At 47.3% G+C, this 20,837-nt stretch overlaps 1 protein-coding gene across 2 annotated transcripts; it reads left to right on the top strand.

Moving 5' to 3' along the window:
- The first annotated feature begins 169 nt into the window (after positions 1-169).
- On the top strand, positions 170-20,591 carry FCMR (Fc mu receptor). Of its 2 annotated transcripts, XM_084778627.1 has the most exons (9): positions 170-187; positions 5,371-5,523; positions 13,346-13,678; positions 14,321-14,458; positions 15,549-15,768; positions 16,914-17,065; positions 17,323-17,478; positions 17,595-17,653; positions 19,636-20,591. In XM_084778627.1, the coding sequence occupies exons 2-9, from the start codon at positions 5,463-5,465 to the stop codon at positions 19,813-19,815; spliced, it is 1,299 nt and encodes a 432-aa protein (XP_084634753.1). In that variant the 5' UTR covers positions 170-187; positions 5,371-5,462; the 3' UTR covers positions 19,816-20,591. The 2 variants fall into 2 exon arrangements, with proteins under 2 accessions (XP_084634753.1, XP_084634754.1); XM_084778628.1 differs by lacking the exon at positions 170-187 and having other exon boundaries at positions 5,288-5,523; positions 15,561-15,768; positions 19,636-20,589.
- Positions 20,592-20,837: the final 246 nt, after the last annotated feature.

The raw sequence follows: 20,837 nt of genomic DNA, 5'->3' as shown, positions 1-20,837 counted from the left end.
AGAGAGACTGACTAGACCACCGAGTTGCAAACAGGAGCTAGACACAATATGAACAGAAAGATGGACAGAACAACGCAGGGCTATGGCGACTGCGGTAAAAGTACCACGTGAGAGCCTTAAGCTGAGACTCCCTGCAAGTACGCTGAGGGCGGCTAGCTCCGGGACCACTGCCTAGGCAAGGGAGAAGGTAGGATTGCGAGCCGTGTGCTGACCCTGGCCAAAATGCGCCTACTGGACACAAACATTCTTTGGCAAAAAGCAGTCAGAGAAGAGGAATTAAAACAGCCAGAATGTGCCAGAAAGAGAGGGCCCGGCAGCAATGGTGAGCCCAAGTGTGGGTGGACCTTCCACGCCCCACCACAGGAAGTCCTGCATCCACACTGGAGATGAAGCTGCAGCGCACAGGCAGGGAGCTGAAAAAGGAGACTCCCTACAGCCCCTTTCGGGAGGGGCAGCATACTGATCTAATTTGTTTGAAGCCGTAACCCACCTGCAACAGGTGGGCGCAGTAAACGATGACCGAGGGGTAGGGGGAGCAGTGTTCAACCCAACCACAAAGAACCAGGGACTACGAGTCCATGCCATGCAGTTTAACTTTAATGTTTAATATTTGCTTCAGTTCTTTAGTTGCTTAGTTGTTTTGGTTTTGTTTTGTTTTTGCTTCTGTCTTATCTAAATAGGCTTTTATGGCTATCCTTTTTTTTTTTTTTTTTTTTTTTTGAGACAGGGTTTCTCTGTGTAGCCTTGGCTTTTCCTGGGCTTCGAACCCTCCCTGAATGCTGGGATTAAAGGTGTGTGCCACCACACATCCTTTCTTTTCTGAACCTATTCTAGAACATTTTCTCCATTATTTCTTGTCACTCTAAACCACACTTATCCCCTTTTTCAAATTTTGTATTTTTTCCTTTCCCATTCCTTTTACATCTTATTTATTTCCTCTGACTTTTTTTTTCTTAGTTACCAATTCACTTATCTATAAAAACCTATTAACTATGTTTTTCCAAGTCAGTACCCTAGTGCCACTGACTCTGAACCCTACTGAAAACACAGGGGAAGGACCAAGCACCCACTGATGCAAGTTCACACCAAGAATGTTGCCAAGTCTTTATATCTGTTACCATAGCCGGCATCCCTTTTAAATAGTTCAGGAAACATAAACACAAGCAAAAACAGCTTACCAGAGGGGACTTGCAAACAAACAAACCAACAAACAAAAAGTGTTCAAAATGTAAAACAACAACAACAACAACCAAGTGTCACAATCATCATGGGGGGAAAAAAACCCAACAAATATAAGAAAACAACCACAAGATCACAGTTCCCCAAACCAGAAACCAAAGGCAATGGTAGATGGAAAATACATTTCAGAGTTCTACTTTTTAAAGAATCAGCAACTACATAAAAGACTCAAATAAGCAGATGAGCGAAGTGAGGAAAGTGAGCACAGGACCTATAACAGAAAGTTAGTGAAGCAGACAGAAAGGCGAGCGATGTAGATAACACGCAGAAATACAGGGAAACTTCAGCTCGAGATTGAGAAAGCGCCAAATAGAAATGCTGGGAGTCTTTCATATGAGCAACAGTGATCCCAAGAAGGTCTTCTGGCTAGACCAGAAAGCATCTTTCAGAGCACTGTTTCTAGGAGGAGATGAGGGTGTGGCTATAAGAAATCTATCTCGTTAAATGACTTAGATGAAGAAATATAAAAGAAAGAAGGAAAAGAAATGCTGAGAATCAAAGAGGCAATCAATCAAACAAAGCCCAGTGGAAAGTATCAAACAAAGCCCCAAAGGTGATAAGAAGGGGGAGGGGCAGTGGAAAGGCTATCAAGGGACAAATTAAAGATGGCAATCCATTCAGATACACAAAAGAAAAGTTGGTCACCATGACCAAACCCAAGAATCCTCAAGAAAGAAGAAAAGGGTGAGGTAAAAATCTAAAAACAATTTAGTTCCTTCAATAAACTTATGGGAGGATATTTCCCAAATCCACAGAAAGAAACAGACACACAAACACAAGAGTCATTTAGAGACCCAAATAGGAAGAACTTCTCCCCAACATTATCAGAGTCACGATGTCAACACTACAAAGCAAAGAACCCATGTTAAAGCTGTAAGAGGAAAATGCCAAGCCACCTACAAAGGCAAACAGAACAGAACAGCGTCAGATCTACCACCAGCAACACTGAGCTGGAAAGGACGGACGAACGGCTGTACTGTGCACTGCAAGTACACACATCCCAATCAGGATGGCGACGTCCGGCAAAGCTATCTCTTGAAACTGAGGAAGAAATAAGAACGTTTGCAAACTAGAGCAGCTCACGACAGCTGTGCTACTACTTCAGAAAATACTTAAAGGGGCCTGGAGGGATGACCCAGCTGCCAAGAGCATACCTGCTCTTCCAAAGGATCTAAGCTCAGTTCCCACCACAACTAGCTGCTTACAACTGCCAGTTATATCTCCAAGGCATCCGACAGCCTCTTCTGGCCCCCACAGGCACCCATACACATGTGACATACACTTTCACACACACACATATACATTCATAATTTTTAAATCGCCCCCCAGAAAAATATTTAATTGGATAACACACTAAAAGAAAAACATTCACAAAAGCAAATGATCTTATGAAATGAATAGCCGAGCAAAGCAGAGATGGGAAAGAATCCATCATAACCAAACTAACAGGAACATGAGACAAAGAACAACAATCCAGCCAGCCAGAACAACAGCCAACAAAGCCATAAGCACTAGCAAACATCTCTCAAAAGCCAGCCTTTAACACAAATGCCCCATTTAAAAATTCAGGCTATCTGAGTGCAATAAGAAGCACAATGCAACTATCTGCTATCTAAAAACAAACAAACAAACACACACACACAAAACAAAACAAAACAAAACAAAACAAAAACCATACTCATTGGCAAAGAACCTGAGATCAAAAGATCAGAGTCAACCTGTCAATCAAATGAAATAAGCTTCCTTGGCTATTTTGATATCTAAGTAGATTGGCCTCAAACTAAAACTAGTTCGGTGAATAGATAAAGAAAACCACAGTAGCTGGGGGGTGGTGGAGCACTCCCTTAATCCCAGCACCTGGAGGCAGAGGCTGGTGGATCTAAGTTCAAGGCCAGCCTGCTTTACAGAGAGAGTTTCAGTACAGGCAGGGCTACAAAGAGAAAACATTTCTCAGAGAAAGAAAGAAAGAGAGAAGGAGGGAGCCAACCCCTCATTCTCTCCCTCTTTACACACACACACACACACACACACACACACACACACACACACACACACACACAAATTCTTTAGGACACCAGATCTCATTATAGATGGTTGTGAGCCACCATGCAGTTGCTGGGAATTGAACTCAGGACCTTTGGAAGAGTAGCCAATGCTATTAACCTCTGAGCCCTCTCTCCAGCCCCAAACACAAACTCTTGCTTTTACCCTCATATGGGTTTTTTTTTTAAAAGAATCCCTTTTAAAGGCTAAACATGTTAAATGTTGTCCTGTCACCCACATGTCTTCAGCCCAGACCCACTGGCTCAAGCACAGAGCCAGTTCCTGAACTTTATAGATATGCAAAAACTACATAAATGTAACACATATACAGAATAATGACATATACACACTCATGCCACGTCATGCACTCACACATCACATGCCACACCACGTATCACAGAACACAGATCACATGCCTACACGCTGCACAGAACCTACTTACTTACGACATGCAGCACATTTGCACAGGACACTGACCTCACACCTCACAGCACACTGACACCCACCATGCCCACCATCACACCTTGCATGGTCACTAATAGCCTCCCTCCTTCCTCCCTTCTCTCCTTCCATTCCTCTCACCTACCCCAGGACTCTAAGGCGATCTCAGCCATCTAGCTAAGTAAACGGAGGGCCCAGCTAGCTCTCTCAGTAAGAAAGTGTTGACGTTGATGCTAGTTGAAACTGCCCTCAGTCAGCCCCTCTAAACAGAAGCCCGAGACTGCCCTATGACCTCTTGGCCTATTTGTTGGCTGGAGGACATCACATGCCGATTGCTCTTAGCTAGTAGAGTCCTGGAGAGAGAAGGGCATGACAGAGGCAGGCAGCCCACACCCACACGTTTCCTCTTTCCTCTTCCTCTGCACCTGTTGCGAGCTCACATTCAACCTCCAGGGCTGAGGACATTGTTGCGTTGTGTTTTGGAGAACATGTGACAAATCTGGTGTGTGGGCGTGAGTGGGGAGTGGTGCACAGGCAGCCAGGCCACCAATGATCCTAAAATAGTGTGGGCGCAAGTGGCTGGGAAGCCTAGACTAGGGGCCCTGGGAACTGCTGTGGGCAAATGAACCAATGAACCCGCACCACCACCAAGGAAAGCCTGGGAATCCTCTTCTAATATGTTACAGCTTCCCATATCTTAAAGGCCATAAAGCTATAAAGCCCATGTTAAAGGGCTTTTATAGCATTTCCACGTCAGTGATTTCTGCTGTGCACCAAGCAAGGCAAATGACCATCTCCAAGTTCCTAGCAAGAACACAGGCTCAGGGAAGCTTGCCCGAGGCTAATGAGCATGGAGCCTGGACAAACCCTCCAGCGTTCTGTCTTGAATCCAAAGTTGTTTTTCATGATCCCTCCAGGCCTCGTTTCTCTCTTCTCCATCCATGGGCCTCACCCTTGCCTCTGGGTGTCCTGAAGAATGGCTCTACCAGGCTGCTGACACTTCAGGCAGCGTTGCTATGTGACATGTCACACCTGACTCTTCCTAGCATTGCCTTTCTGCTTATTGGCCAGTGGCTTGTGCCTCTGCCAGAGGGAAGCCCCTTTGGGAGACCACTGTGAGAGAACGCAGACTGAAAGATAACCGGGGTGCTGGGCAAGCTGTGGCGAAGATCTCAGAAATGATACTCTGCAAGGTCGGGTGCCGGAGGCCGCCTCGCCTTCATTTGGCTTTTTTAGATAAAGTTCAGGGAAAAATAGTGAAGTGCTCAAAAATCCATGGTTAAAAATCACTGCAAATAGTAGGTGTTCACAAGTATCCATCAGAGGTTAACTGGTGACTCAAAGCCCAGCTTTGGTCCACAAAGCCTTTGTTGCTGGGGGAAAAAACAAGTGGCTCTAGCTCAAAAGCAATCAGTTCATATTAATCCTAGAAGGTCCCTTGGAGACGAAGGGCCAAAGCCTAGTAGCTAGCTACTCCAGTCTCGAGTTTCTGAGAGGCCCTTTGAAACCTGATCACTCGTTGTTGTTTTTTTTTAATGCCGCACATGATTTCTCAACTCTTGATTTCCGCTGTGGTTTGCTGGTGTTTTCTTTTTTAGACAAAGGCTAGTTAGCAAACAAGACTGATGATCGTTTCCTCATTTTAAGGCCTTCAGAGGTCAGAATCTCTTTCAAGCACCCAGCTGGAGAAGGCTCCCAGGTGATCGGTGTGTCTCAGCCTCACTCCAGGGGCCTCTGGGATGGGATCTGACCTCCAAGGAATCATGGACCTTTGGCTTTGGTTTCTCTACTTCCTGCCAGGTGAGTGCTATGGGGAAACACTCCAGACTAACTGCTTGGTTTGAGTTAGCCAGAGGCAATCAATTGCCAGCCATCTCTGGCTCTGATGCTTCTGGACAGACTCAGCCGCAGCCAGGACTCGGGGCAGAAAGATGGAGATCTGGGAGGTTCTGGCCCCTCCCCACTCAGGAAACCTTCTTCCAGACTTCCACGCAGGACAGATGTTAAATTTTTAAGAGTTGAAGGTGTCATATATCTTAAATATTCACTTATTAATACAGGATCGTAAAATGTGTGTCTCCAAGGTTTGCTCTTCTTGTGGACACATTTTCTCCTTCTTTAGATCTTTTTCCTCTCTTGAATGGGCAGCTTTCGACTTCAGATGAAGACTCCTTAACCTAGTCCCTATATATTTTTCTTTTGGTTTGTGTTTGTTGTTTTTGGAGACAAGGTTTCTCTGTATGATAGTCCTGGCTGGCCTGGACTCATTCTGTAGACCAGGCTGGCCTCTAGCTTAGAGAGCCACCTGCCTCTGCCTCCCTAGTGCTGGGATTAAAGGCGCACACGCCACCATCACCTTGCTTCCCTAAATTTCTTATCCCTACCTACAGCCACCTACCGGGCATCCCTCTTGAATGAGCTCCAAGCTCTGGAATACAAATGTGCCCAATGCCTTGCCTGCTATACATCGCTGGTTGCCATACAAACCAGTTACCACATTTGTCCTAAGCGTCTCTAACATTGTAATGCCCTTCATTGGCCCCCATCCTAAACGCACTCTTCTCTTTTATATTCCAAGTTCACCATGCTCCCCTGTACCTTTGTCCAGAGAAAAGGGGACTCTTCTTTGAACACATACTACAGATTTCGGCTACCATGCCCTCTCTCAGGTTGTCCCTGCCATGGGAACATCCCAGTTTACCCATTAACTGGCTCTTCACAGTCTATCGCAAACATACAGTGTGCTTATCTTATTTAGTTTATCAATAATATCTTCTGCTTGGGACTTGAGAAATTCTGGGGATTAAGAAACACTGGAATATTAGTCAGGCTTCCTTTTGGGCGTGATTGTGAGGCTGTTTCTGAAGAAAATTAATGGAGGGGAGAAGACACACCTTGACGTCGCATGCACTATCCCATGGACTGAGATCATAATAAAGAGAAAAAAGAGAGAGAATGCCCGAGGAGCACTGGGATTCTCCTTCCTCTGTTCCTTGATCCCCGCCACCATCCACCAGGAGATGTGACCGAGCAGTTTCACACTTCTGCCACCATAGCTTCCGTACCATGATGGTCTGTATCAGTTTTCAGGGTTCCTAACGCTGTGACCCTTTAATACAGCTCCTCATGTTGGGGTGACCCCCCCCCCCGCACCATAAAATCATCTTCATTGTTACTCCATAATTGTAGTATTTCTACTGATATGAATCACAATGTAAACACATGTGTTTTCTGATGGCCTTAGGTGACCCCTGGGAAACAGCCACTTGACCCCTAAAGGGGTCATGACCCGTAGGTTGGGAACCACTGGTCCATACCCTCAGACTGTGAACCAAATCCTCACTGAAGTTTCTCCTTGTCAGGCATTTTGTGGCAACAATGAGAAACAGTAACTAATACAGGAAATTGCTACCAAGAAGTGGGTTTACTGCTGTGAGAGACCTGAGCTTGCAGTTTATAGGCCTAGTCTCCAGGAGGAATTTTGAAACAGCAGACGATCTAGGGAAGGTCTAGAATAAGCAGAAGGTAACTGATCCATTCTGGTGAGAGCACAGGCTACAATGACAGGAAAAGACAAAATGGATCCAGCCAAAGCAGCTAGGATTCTTTAAGAGACTGGTACAATTAAGGAATGTGTTAGGGTTTCCATTGCTGCAATGAAACCCCATGACCAAAAAGCAAGTTGGGGAGAAAGGGGTTTATTTGGCTCGTATTTCCCCATCACTGTTTATCATCAAAGGAGGTCAAAACAGGAGCTCAGGCAGGGCAAGAACCTGGAAGCAGGAGCTGACGCAGAGGCCATGAAGGCATGTTGCCTACTGCCTTGCTCTCATAGCTTGCTCAGCCTGCTTTCTTATAGAAACAAGGACCACCAGCCCAAGAATGGCATCACCCACAATGGGATGGACGCTATCCCACCCATCATTAATTAAGAAAATGCCCTACAGGCTTGCCTACAAGCCAATATTAAGGGACATTTTCTTAACTGAGGTTCCCTCCTCTCAGATGACTTTAGCTTGTGTCAAGTTGACATAAGCTAGCCAGCACAAGGAGAAACCTCAGACTTTGCAAGGGGACAATAGGAACGTTGCATGGAGTGAACGGTTCCCGCTCTCCAACCAGAGAGTGGAGCGATGCAAAACTCATTCGAAAAACTCTCGTTTGAAATGAGAATCTTTGGGGCATAAGACTAGAATGCTGCCACCTTGGGAAGCGCTTGTTCAGGTTTATCCTTAAGGACACACAGATCTTGTCTTAGCTGTGGTCCAAGAAACCACACTACGTCTTCAGCTTACAGCAGGACTTGGCACTGTCCACATGCATCTGCCTTTGCAGATGGATAAAATGTAAGAGTGAAGGGCTCACGAAGGCCATCGTCTAGTTTTCAAATAGCCTCTGAGGCCAGGCAAAGTGTGGCGGGGCTGGGGTTTCTATATGAAGACCCTAAGAGGACAGGTGTAGGTGTGAAAGTAAATCAGAGGAGACTCCACGGGTTTGGAGGTTCCAGAAATGTAGGACATTTCTATATCAATGAGGAAAGCTGTAGGCACCAAGTAGAGGCTGCCCAGAGGGAGGTCACATGTGCCATAAGCAACGGAGAAGGAATATATGGACTTATGAACATACAAAATATTTTAATTAGCAGTTTATTGTGACTTCTCTTTTGTTTTTTGTTTTTTGTTTTTAAGACAGGGCCTCCTGTATCCCAGGCTGGCTCCTAATGACCTATGCAGACAATGGCCTTGAATTCTTGATCTTCTTGCAGGGGATCTCAACAGCTAGAGTTAAAGGCATGGGCCTCCATGCCTAGTTATATAGGACTGGGACTCAAGCCCAGGGGTGTGTGTGTGTGTGTGTGTGTGTGTGTGTGTGTGTGTGTGTGTGTGTGTGTGTGTTAGGTTAGCACTGCAGCAACCTAGCCCTCGATAATAACTTCAAATAACTAGTTTATTTGTTTGTTTGGCCTTTATTTGTTACTACTGCCCTCGCACCTACAACTATTGGGGTGGGCCTAGCCCTAGCCCTCAGTACAACTATAGACCCATATTAAATGTAGCCCTGTGGGAATTTCCCTCATGAACCAAGGCAATATCATGAGATACGAACTTCAAATCTTTTTTTATCTAGGCTACTAATAAGAATACATACACATATTGTGACTTAAGGCAGGATCTCTCTCACTGTTTCTGCCGCTGTGCTACATACTTTAAGCTGGCCTATGAACTTCCAGGCAATTCTCTTTTTTCCACCTCCTATCTTACCATAGGCGTGAGGCGATTACAGACACTTTTCCTGCATTTTACATGGGTTCAAGGACTGGACTTGGATTGTCTAGCTAGCAGTTTTACCCATGGAGCCATCCCCCTGGACCTGTAGCAGTTTAATCTTGATTTGTTAACGTGAGAATGAGTTTGGGCTTCAGCGCTTGGATGGTGTGTTTTATTTCCCAAGGCTGAAAACCCTTATGAATGAGGAGGAAGAGAGATGGGGAGTCCTCTCCTGGCTGTTGTTTGATATTATCTTAGATGATTAATGGAGTCCAAGGGCCAAGGGTCTGAGTTTGGAGCTCAGACAAGACTAGAAACAAACAAACCAAAAATAAAAAATAAAAAGTGTTTAGTTGAAATCTAACCTATCAGCCTCTGTATGGAAAGGTTAGAGCAAATGATCTAGTGTGGGAAGAGAAGTGAAGACAGAAAGAATAGGTCAGGTCCCAAACGCTGTGGAAGCCCAGCTCTGAGAGGGAGGTGAAGGTGAGGATGTAGGAGCCATCACAGTAACAGCAATGATGAAACAGCACAGTGGGGGGGCACAAAAAGCCGGGCTAGGAAGGAGAACTCGGAGGCGGGGTAGGGGTCAAACACTCGAAAGGGGACCAGTGAGATAAAGCCAAACAAGTAAGTGCTCACCAGAGACAGCACCAAGGACAGTGTGCTGAACTGGATGAAAGCGGTTTTGGTGGACTTTTAGAGACAAACTTTTGATGGAAGTTGATCAAAGAGAAAGTGAAGGAGAGGATAGGCATCTGATGAGGCATTTGGGAAAGAAAACAGGAAAAGGTCGAGGAGAGGCAAACACCATCTGAGGGCCTGGAAGGTGCCAATACCAGGCCTTGTGTGTGCGACATCACAGTGCTGAAGAGAGGTTTAAGCCAACGGTGCAACAGAAAGAGGGGATCATTGCAGACAGATATTCTAAGCAAGAGAATCAGATTGCAGCTGAAAGGGTGTCCTGTGAAAGAAAACAGAAGCCATTTCTGGAGCAGAACTAATGACAAGTGCCAGGCCCGTACACACGTAGGCTGCTGGAGGTCAGCATGGGATGCTGAGGCCAGGCCCGTACACACATAGGCTGCTGGAGGTCATGTTTTGTTTTTCAAGACAGGGTTTCTCTGTGTAGCCTTGGCTGTCCTGGACTTGCTTTGTAGACCAGGCTGGCCTCGAACTCACATCAATCTGCCTGCCCCTGCCTCCCAAGTGCTGGGATTAAAGGCATGCGCCACCACGCCCGGCTCTATTTTTTTTTTTACTACGTTTATTTGTTTGTTTACTTGCTTGTCTATCTGGGGGGGCACATGCATATGGAGGTCAGAGGACAACTTGAGGGCACCGGTTCTCTTTCTCTATCACATGGGCACCGGGAATCAAGCTGAAATTGGCCAGGATTGTCAGCAAGAGCCTCCACCTCCCGAGCCACCTCAGGGCCACCTCACCAGCCCTCTCGTCCTTTAAATGGAATTTAAAATTTTACGGTCAGGGGCTGGATAGCTAGACAAGATGCCTGCCACAAAAACTTGGGAAGCTCAGTTCAGAGCCACAGCACTCACATAAAAAGCCAGGTTCAGCGATGTGCACCTGCAAGCCCGGAGCTGGGGAGGCAGGAACAAGAGAACACCCAGGATTGCTGGTGAATGGGTGAGCTGCAGGTTCAGTTAGAGAGAATGCCTGCCCCACAGACACACTCATCGCCTATAGGCCTCTCAATAAATGTAGAATCTCAAGCCAGGGGTCTCCCTTTTTTTTTCAAGCATTCTGCTCCACACTGGGTTGAATCCCACTCCCACTTAGAGAATCTCCAGTGTGTCCTCGGCCCTCAGGGCCCTACCATCTTATTTCACCTCGTTTTGCACCATGAAAAAGCGAGGGGACATAATTAGCATCTCAGACATGTGTTTTCGTCTGACTATACATTGGCAATGACTTTCCAAACTACATCATTCCTCCTCTTCTACCGGCAATTTAGAGGTTGTCCAGCCAAATTAGAGATTACAAACTAGATGTCACTTAATTGCCTCTACAACATTAATATCAAATGGGTGGGGTCCTTTAGATACCTTCTCCCTCTTCCCTTTTCTTCCCAAGAGTCACTTTTAAACAGCCAAAAAAAAATGGCATCTGGAATGTTCCTTTAAGGAGGGTGAGGTCCCAGCACCAGCCTAGACATAGGGAGCCAGCCCGCCCAAGGACAAGACTACTTACAGGCATCTGCAAGCCCCCTGAATGACTCACGTGAACAACAGCACTTCAGACTTCTAAACTACGAGATTGTACCCGACTTCTCTCTGTCTTGGCAGCCTGTTTTTGTAGTCCTGAACCACAGATGTACCTGTTAGTTTGTCCTGGAATCTGGTCATTTCTATGATTCTCTCAACCTCTGGACGAGGTCTTCACCCTTGACTGGAACTTTGTGATTATGTTCCTTTTCCGTTGGCTGAGTCCAGGAGTGACACCATCTCCTGAGTTCTGTTGGCATCAGTTTTTAGCCGTATTGGGCTTTGTGTGTGCTGTGCAGGGCTCCTTAGCAGACCCCGTGCTCCTGGCTGAGCCCTCTCTGCCTCTTCCTCCCTCTAGCATGTTAACATAGCTTCAACTTTCTGATCTCAACATTTCCAGTGGATGTTTTCCAGCGCCTCTCCACCCTCACCTAACCCCCACCTCTAGCTCATGGGTTTTTTTTTTCCACCTCCCTACCCTTCAACACTCCCCTCTGCCAGAAATAACCAAATCTAGAACCCCTAAACCCATTGATGTTCTAATTTTTTTTTTTAACTAATTTGACTAAGCTCATTGGAGCTATTCAGAATGTCTGTAGATGAACATCTGTACGCCAGCAGGTTTCCCTGCCATGTTCTCTCATGTCTCCGTCTGGACACAGCATGTTCTTGTTATCTGAAAGGCCCTCTGCTTCTCCGCCGTAGCCCTCCAGGCCCACCTGAACACACACATGCCCACTTTACCCTATCAACCCTTGTGATGGTTTAAATCAGAATGCCCCTCCCATATGCTCATATGTTTCAATGCTGGGTCCTCATTTGGTGGAACTGTTTGGAAAGAATTAAGAGGTGTGGCCTTGTTGGGAGAGCTGTGTCACTGGGAGTGGGCGTTGAGGTTTCAAAAACCCCACACCACTGCTTTGCTACCTCCCCTGTCCCTCTCTCTTCAGCATCATCTTCCTCTTATTTGTGGATCAAGACATAAGCTCTCAGCTACCACTTCAACACCACGCCTGCCTGCCTGCCGCCATGCCTCCCACAGCAATGGTCATGGATTCTAGCCCTCTGAAATCACAAGCCCCAAATGGAATGCTCTAGACAAATGAAGTTGTCTAGTCATGGTGTTTTATCACAGCAATAGAAAAGTAACTAGGACACCCTCTTCTCAGTGTATGGAGGCACTTGCTGGGACCCACTTACGTCACCATCTGTGGCTTTACCCTCTCCTCTAGCGGGCTGGGTTACACTACACTATCCCCCTTTGCTTTCTGAGGTCAGGGACTTGCGGCCCACAGTTCCCACTCCTTCCCTGATCCGCTTCCCTCCCAGGCGTGTACTCACACTCACGCATACCCCAGCTTTCCCTCCCGTGAGTTCTCTACACGAGTGACCAGTGTCACCTTCTCAGTTGCCCTCAGGGCACAGCTTGGACATCACTTCTCTCGAAAGCCTTCCTCCAGGGACCCCATCCCCTCAGTGGCTTGAGTCAGCTGCTCCTGCTCGCTCCTTTCAGGGAGCCCTGAGCTGGCTCTCTCATGGAATCTATTACATTCTGCTATGGTAGCTATCTGCTGGTGTAATTTGTCATGACTTGTTGTGTAAGACAGGGATGCACATGAAAGGCATCCAATGCACACTGGTTGAAAGGTTTAATAGAGTTGAAAGGAGGACTGGGTACATGAACAGACCTGAGGAGAAAAAGAACTCCAAAGGAAAATGTGCTATAAGCATGTGTCACCTTTTTCACCCCCATGCTGAAGTCACTTGGGGGTTGTGTGCCATTGGGGGGTCACTCCAGGCATACTATTTCTCTTTGGAGTAGGCACTGTAGTTGTGTCCAAGTCCTTACAGTCTCAGATTTAATTATGAGGCTGAGGACGTCGGATGCGCACAGAGTACGCCCAAATGAGAATAGGACCTTGAAGAAACTAAACATGACTCAACAGGTGGAAATCCCTGAAGGCCTGAAGCTGGGTTTGAGGTCAAGGATATCGCTAGATCTAAGGATGAGTGTGAAGTGGCCTGGGGCCACCGCTAGGATCGGAGAGATGCGTGAGGCTGAGGATGTGGCTGAAGTTGAGATACGTCTGATAATGGGGCCTCTTCTGCATTCATCTCTTCTCCTTGCAGTGTCTGGGTCCCTGAAAGTCCTCCCAGAAGTACAGCTGGACGCCGAGTGGGGCGGATCTATTACTATCGAGTGCCCACTCCCTAGAATACCCGTGAGGATGTATCTGTGCCGACAGATGACTGACCCTAGAATATGCACCACCGTGGTGTCCGGCAGCTTTGTCAAGAAGGAATATGAAAGACGAGTCACCCTAACGCCGTGCTTGGATGAGAATCTCTTCCTGGTGGAGATGACACAGCTGACTGAAAATGACAACGGAATCTATGCCTGTGGTGTGGGCATAAACACAGACCGGGGCAAGACCCGGAAAATCACCCTGAACGTCCATAATGGTGGGTGTTCAGAACACATTCCCAGTTAGGAAAACTGAGACCAGCATCTAACTATAACTGTCCTGTGCTGTTGCCGTAGTACCTGGGCCAGTAACAACACAAATCAACACAGCTAAACTTCACTGTTGACCAAGAAACGTCTAGCCACAGCGGACGAAAGGAATGAGACGGATGTGGTGTGCTGCCCATCCTACCTGGGGTGTGAGTGGAGAGGAAAACATCAGGCAGGGAAGAAGTTTTGAGGCTGAGGAGATTCGAAGAAAGGCCACAACTGTCCTATGCCATTACCTCGTGAAAGGTCTCGGATAGATAAAAATAAGAAACAGTTAGTGACCAAGCTATATCTATCTAGTCCACCTGTGTTACTATATGGCCGGGTCCTTCATTTTTTCTTAACCCTGGCTGTTTCTCTTTTCAGCAACTTCCTAACATGGGCATGGTTGGTTCAGCAGCTTATAATGCCGACAGCCTGGTGGTCTTATAGGGAATGCTGGATGTGCTGGTGGGAAAGGCCAGTTCCTTTTCTGCTCTCAGTGGCCCGTGTTCATTTCCTCGTGGCCTTGGCTGAGCCAGCTTCTACTTGAACTTCCTGTCCTGTCCCCTCCCGAATGATCACCAGTGTATCCCTCTTCCCGCTAACAGAGTATGAACCGTTCTTGGAAGGTGAACCAATGTCCGAGCCTCCACCAGAAATCTGGTCTCACAGATTTCTGCAGCAGCAGATTCCCAGCTGGCTCGATGTGGTTGACCATGTCAGTTATTCCGAATTCACATCCAAAGGTCAGTCCTCAAGTCAAGAGCAGGAGAAAGGGGAGAGATGTTTTGTTCAGCTCACAGAGTGGCTGGCCAAGCAGAAATGGCTTTCCCACACTTTTGTCCTTGCCTTAAGTGAGGACCTTCTCTGTGCATGATAGGCGCCGCCATCTTGGAACTCCCATTGACATGAGCTCTGATGCTCCATATTTGACCACGTCCCCTTGGTGGGGAGGCCTGGTGGCACTCAAAGAAAGAATAAGCAGGCTGCCGAGATGAGACTTGATAGCCTATGACCATATAGTGGGGGAGGAGGTCCCCCTCGGTCATAGACCTAGGGGAGGGGAATAGGGTGAAAGCGAGAGGGAGGGAGGAATGGGAGGATACAAGTGATGGGATAACAAATGAGTTGTAATCTGAATAAATTAATAAAAATAAAATAAAAATAATAATAAAAGAGAGGACAGCTAGGACTCCAGTCCCTAGTTGAAGGAGTCACATAGCACCACCAGGTGGCACCACAAGTTACAAAGTGCCCAATTCACAAACCCCAGCTCCTTTATGAATAACTGGAAACCAAGATTGGGCAGCCTGTTCCCAGCTAGAGGTCATTAAGCTGGTAGCTAGTGGTTTTAACAGCTCTATTTGGCAATTAAAAGATGACTATTATACTAACATTTCCACTGCATCTTAACATATACCAGATGAATTGGGTACACTAATTGAACATTGTTACACTAAGAGGCCCTGCCTGGCTCAAGAGAAACAGTGTAACTGGGTAGATGGTAGTTCCATGAGTGTGACTCACAGAGATGGAACTTGGGGGTAGGGGGCAGGGAATAGATGAGCACACACACACACAAAAAGCAATGTATTCCCCTCAAGAATGTGCTTCTGGGGTGCACTTCTGCCTGTGATGTCAGGAGAGGCTTCCGGGAGAAAATGACATTTGAAACAAGCATGCCTGAATGTTTTCAGTATGGATGGCATGCTATAAAGGCACATCAGACCACAAGGAATACTACAAAAGTAGTATGTGTGGGCTAAAGGGAAGGAGCGACTCTGGAGACGGGAGAACACGGTATACCTCTAACGTAGTCTTTCCTCTCTCTTGAACTCACCACACCAGCTCCAAGGACTGAGGTCCCTTCAGTTCGCCAGCCCTCCAGCATCACGCCAGTGACCCGCCATCCCAGAGTTTCCAGAACGTCTTCAATAACAACTGCGGAGTCCCCAGCCCTCCCACCTGCTACCGCAGCTCCGAAGACCTCAGCTCAGAAAGCAGTCGGCCCCCTAGAGGCCAGCTACAGCCACCACACCAGACCTCATAGGCAAAGGTAAGAGCCTTTGTGTTTAGGGCCTGGAGTCGTCCTGCACCCTTCATGGCTTCGTCTCTGTAAATGCACTGAAAGATGCTCTCTTTGTGAGTGTGATATATAAATGCATTACTCTCACCAACAAGTAATGCACGTGAAACATCCTAATTCTGACCTTATATAAAGTAATTAATGCCAATCGCCAATTATTAAACGTTAAAATTACTTTCATCTTTTTCTTTTCCTTCCTAATGCTGCGAACACGATTTAAATTGCATGTGACAAATGTTTCTATTGCTTAGCATTGTCCTAAATATTGGACCTCAATGAACCACTAGGGGGCAGCATTACAGCACGTGCTCAAGAAAACCCACAAGTATTTTGTCTGAGCAAACACAAACTTACTAGTAAGGGGGAAAAAAAACTCTCTCAACCAGTCGTGATGGTGTACACCTTTAATCCCAGCACTCAGGACGCAGAGGCAGGCGGATATCTGTGAGTTCAAGGCCAGCCTGGTCTACAAATCGAGTACAGGACATCCAAGGCTATGCAGAGAAACCCTGTCTTGAAAAAAATCTCAGAATCATTTGGATCCTATAAGTGAGGGAACTGAGGCAATAAAATCTAAGTGGTTTTAGTGAAAACAGGACTGACTCTTCATTTTTTTCTCAGAAATCCATGTAATAAACATTTCTTTACAGTCAACCATGTGCCTGCCACCGCGCAGTGTCTTTAAGATGCTAAGCAGATAAAAATGTGCAATGTCCAGGCCTGGTTAATGCAAGTCTAACTGTGTAAAGGTTTCTAACGAAGGAGCCGTATCCAACCCTGCTATGGACCAGGGGCCTCCAATTCCTTCTACCTCCTTTGTTGTGGCAGGTTTTATGATTCCTATTTATAAAGAAATAAGGCTCAGTCAGGGAAACTAAGACTCAACTCAAGACCATATAACCAATAAAATGAGGAACTTGAATTTGAACCAAAGACTCCTGACCCCATAACCAAACCTCTTTGAGGGTTGATGGAGGGAATTCCGTTAACAAAGGGTCAACTCTGAGTCATCTCCAAAAAACGGTGGCCACACAAGGGTGAGTCTTTAATTTTCCTTTTCTCGTTTACCTTCTGTCTCCCCCCCTCTCTCTCTCCCTCTTTCTTTCCCGGTCAAGAACACCCCACCACGACCCACAGTATGGAAGACAAGACCGAGGGTTTCACATCTCTACCCCAGAATTTCACATTCTGATTCCGACCTTCCTGGGCTTTCTTTTGCTGCTTCTTTTGGGAGTGATGGTAAAAAGAGCCATTCAAAGGAGGAAAGGTGAGCGCTTGAGGTTTCTGGGCGTGGCTTGGGAGAGCTGAGGTACCGAAGGAGCCCAGAGACTTCAGGTTCAGTTTGGACTCCTAGGGAACCCGGATGCCTTTCCATCTCAGGTGCTCTGCACCCTGGGCATGTATGCATAGGCCATACAATGACAAGTATCATAGATGTGTGTAGCCCTCAGTCTAGGGAAAAAGAGGCGGGTGGCCATCAGCATCTGATGCCATGTCTTTTCTCTTTCCGGTGACTTTCTGAAGCCTTCTCCAGGCGCAGACTGGCGATGAGGATGCGCGGCGGCCGGGAGACATCCCGCCCACTCCGTGCACAGCGCCTAGGTGTTCCGCAGAGACCGCGTTCGCAGAACAACATCTACAGCGCCTGCCCACGGCGCGCACCGGGCCCCGACAGCGTGGGTGAGTGCACACACGAGTGAGGCGTGCGTGGAGACTGGTGCCAGCAGGGCACCAGGGACAAGTGGCGGCCAGGCCTGGAGAGGCCCGGCCCTCACAACTTTCTTCTGCCCCCATAGGCTCACCGGAGGCTCCACTTCTCAGCATCCCAGCCTCAGTGTCCTCTGCCCAGCCACAGGTAAGCTCCGCCTGGCTCAGCCAGGCTAGTGTGCTCTCACTGGCCAGGGTCCCCCCAGCTGCCTGTATCTGGGCCTTCTGGAGGCTGACTTCCCAAGATCTGAGGTTACCTTAAGTTACCAGGCCAAGCATTTCTCTTTGGACAAATGGGTGCTGGATGGCTTTAGTCTAGTAGGAACGGTAACTCTATAGTGAATACTATGTAAAAAGGACGCTAGGTTTCTAGAAGGCTAGAGGGGGTGGAAGCCACCCTGACAGTTTTACCTCAGTGTGAGGAAGGACATTCTAGACAACTCTTAAAATGAGAAGAAGTAATAGTAACGTGACCGTTAGGCTTTATCTAAAGTGACTGGGCAGAGATGCAGACATTCAAGACAACAGATGTGTCCTTTTGTTTCCACAAATTAAGAAAGCGTTCTTTATGCATTCTCAATGTCTAAGACACTGGGTTTTGTAGTCATGAAAAAAAATTAATAAGGGCACCGTGTGTGTGTGTGTGTGTGTGTGTGTGTGTGTGTGTGTGTGTGTGTGTGATTTAGTGTGAGTTAATTAAATACAACAGACCCCAAAATACAGAGCCCAAGACATAGAAGTCAATTTTCCTCTGAAGTCAGGGTTCAAACCAGAGTGACAGGAAGAAGCGGCCTAATCCACCCAGTCACCCAGGCACATTTTATTCCACCTCTTCCGGTCCCTGGTCAGCACTCAGCCACCAGAACCAAGTTCTGACTTCTACTCACAGCAACGATTGCTTCTTTAGGCCCATGGCCCTGAATTTTCACATCTCATTTCCACTCGCCTTTAGCTGTCAGGCAGTCACAGCTGGCAATACATTGATTAAATGACCAAGTGCCTGGCTAAAAACCGGAAGACTGTTACCTAGCCCTGTAGTCTACCTCCACCCTTTTGAATGTGTCCTCCCTCTCACCTCCCAGAACATACGACCAACCAAACAAGCAGTCGTCAAAGCTTGGGACTGAATGGCCCAGCAGAGCCTGTCTGTTTTACCCAAAAGCCAGACTTTTATTGTGGGGCTCCCCTAGGCTCACACAGACCCTCTTCTGGGCTGCCCCTTGCCGAAAGCTAACCCTGCCTCCTTCTACGAGGCCCTCATTCCCTCAACTAGGGTTAAATAGGCCTCAGATGCTCAACCATCTTCATAGTGAATACTTTTCTTGTTTAGGCCAAGTAAGTTGAGACCCTCGGAGGGAGATGTGTTTTTCAAACGAGCTTCTGCTGTTTCTCTCTTGGGTAAAATATTAAAATGTGGAGGTTCCTTTAAACGGATGCTTCCTGCATTCAGAGGACAGCCCTTCTAGTTCTTAGAACTTCTGTTTAGATGACTGATCACGGTCTCTGCCATGCCATGCGCTGTGGGTATTACAGTGCCTGTGCCCTGTCAGCCTCTTGACATAGCCTTGTCTTTCTGAGAACTAACTGCCGTCAAGGGAGAGTCCTGAAGCATCTCTCTGGGGAAGAGAAGCGGCCATAGTCCCCGTGTGGCCTGCAGTCCTCTTTCCTCTGCTACCCAGCCCCTTTCAGGAATGCACTCCTGTGCTGTGTCATGGCTTCTCCAAGTCCTTACAGGGGTATAAGAAATGAGTCATGCTACCTCTGAATATTTGCCTGAGAAGATGCATGTTTTCCTCACATGTCATATCCCTTTATCCCCCGAGGGGAGGGAGCCTTCTGAAGTTGTGCCTCCTTCACACTCCTGCTCGGCCCTATGACTTCATTCTGAACCCCATGAAAGCATATCCTGCCCACATTAGAATGAAGCGGTTCCCAGTTATTTGCGGTGAAACTGCACCCTGGGAAAAAAACCCCAGGCCTGGCCCCCACTTAATGGAGTTGAGCTGATTCCGCATCTTTGTGGCCTTGGTAGTCATGCCCATGGTCCTTCATTTCCTGCAGTGGAAATCCACCCAACAGGTGCTTAAAGCACCCAGCCAGAGCTGGTGACACTCCTTTCGTTGCTCCCAGGTACTTGAAGCTCCTTGGCCCCAGACCCCATCTCTGCAGATGAGCTGTGAGTACGTGAGCTTGGGCCAGCAGCTTCCTGCTGTCAATGAGGAAGATGCGGATTCGGATGATTACGTCAATATTCCTGGCCTGCCTCGTCTCCCCGACTATGCCCCAGGGCCCAGACCTTCATGCCAATGAATCCTGCCTGTCTGCTGATTTCTAGCACCTTCACTTAGTAGGATCCCTGACTTTCCGGGTCCCATACCCCAACATGAATGCCTTGAGAATGGTCAATTACAAGCTAATTTTTCACCCCATTGAAGCCCCCTGCATTTATTGGGAGATCTCTGGATATGCAGAGCATTCATCTGTCATGATGCCTCCGGTCCTTTCTGTATCACCTAACAGCCTATGGGACCTGCAAAGGTGCTTTATCACTATCTATGGTCACATGGCCTTTGTTGCCTCAACCCTAGCTCATGTGGCATCATGGTTGGTGGTTGCCACTGATCCAAAGGGCATATGAGCGTTTGTTTTTCCTGAGTCTCATGGAAAGGGTAACTTATTTGATATGATGATTTATTCTAAATTTTCAGAATTGGGCTTTTGTTGGTATCTGTGATGTACACACGCATGAATCCTCCTTAACTCCCCATCACTTGGTAGAGGTATCCTGACTCCAGCATCTCCCCGTTGTAAAAAGTCTCCCTACCCTCTTCTGTATCCTGGTATCTTAACGTCGATCTGTTTCAGCTATGCCAAACTATCAGCTCTCCCTGTTTTCAGAAATAGACCCACTCCCCTTGTCATCCAGACAACACATAGCAAGGCACGGAAGAGAAGCACCCTGGGGGATCCCACAGTGTGAGAGGATCTGCACCAGAATGCTGGAAGAAGGGAGACCCCCCCACCTCTACATATAATTCTTATCTAAAGTTCAGAGACACTTTTTGAGTTGACACCAGCTGCAAAGTTCAACCATAGCATGAGGCAAAAGAATGGCGGCTCTTGCCTCGGAGAAGAAGGGCCTTCCCTAGACATGCAGCATATGCTCCTGGACACTTTCCTAAACGTAGAATGGGGTGGCTACCTGAGTTGAGTCCGAGCAGGGACTCTCAGCACAGGGTGGACAGTGCATCCAAGTACAGTGTCACCATCTGCTTGACACACCATATCAAACAGATACAGAACGAATGGCACCGCAGGCAGAGAGGGGGACC

This window comes from Acomys minous, assembly GCF_964271855.1.
Source record: "Acomys minous genome assembly, chromosome: 1".
Taxonomy (NCBI): domain Eukaryota; kingdom Metazoa; phylum Chordata; class Mammalia; order Rodentia; family Muridae; genus Acomys; species Acomys minous.
The sequence above is the reverse complement of the archived record's forward strand: the minus strand, read 5'-3'. Positions and strand labels throughout refer to the sequence as shown.

What these genes read in the sequence shown, in the direction of transcription:
- FCMR (XM_084778627.1), top strand. Translation starts at nt 5,463, where the DNA reads ATGGGATCTGACCTCCAAGGAATCATGGACCTTTGGCTTTGGTTTCTC. An exon ending in GTTTCTCTACTTCCTGCCAG is followed by an intron (nt 5,524 to 13,345) that starts GTGAGTGCTATG and finishes TTCTCCTTGCAG; the next exon opens with TGTCTGGGTCCCTGAAAGTC. An exon ending in ACCAGACCTCATAGGCAAAG is followed by an intron (nt 15,769 to 16,913) that starts GTAAGAGCCTTT and finishes TTCCCGGTCAAG; the next exon opens with AACACCCCACCACGACCCAC.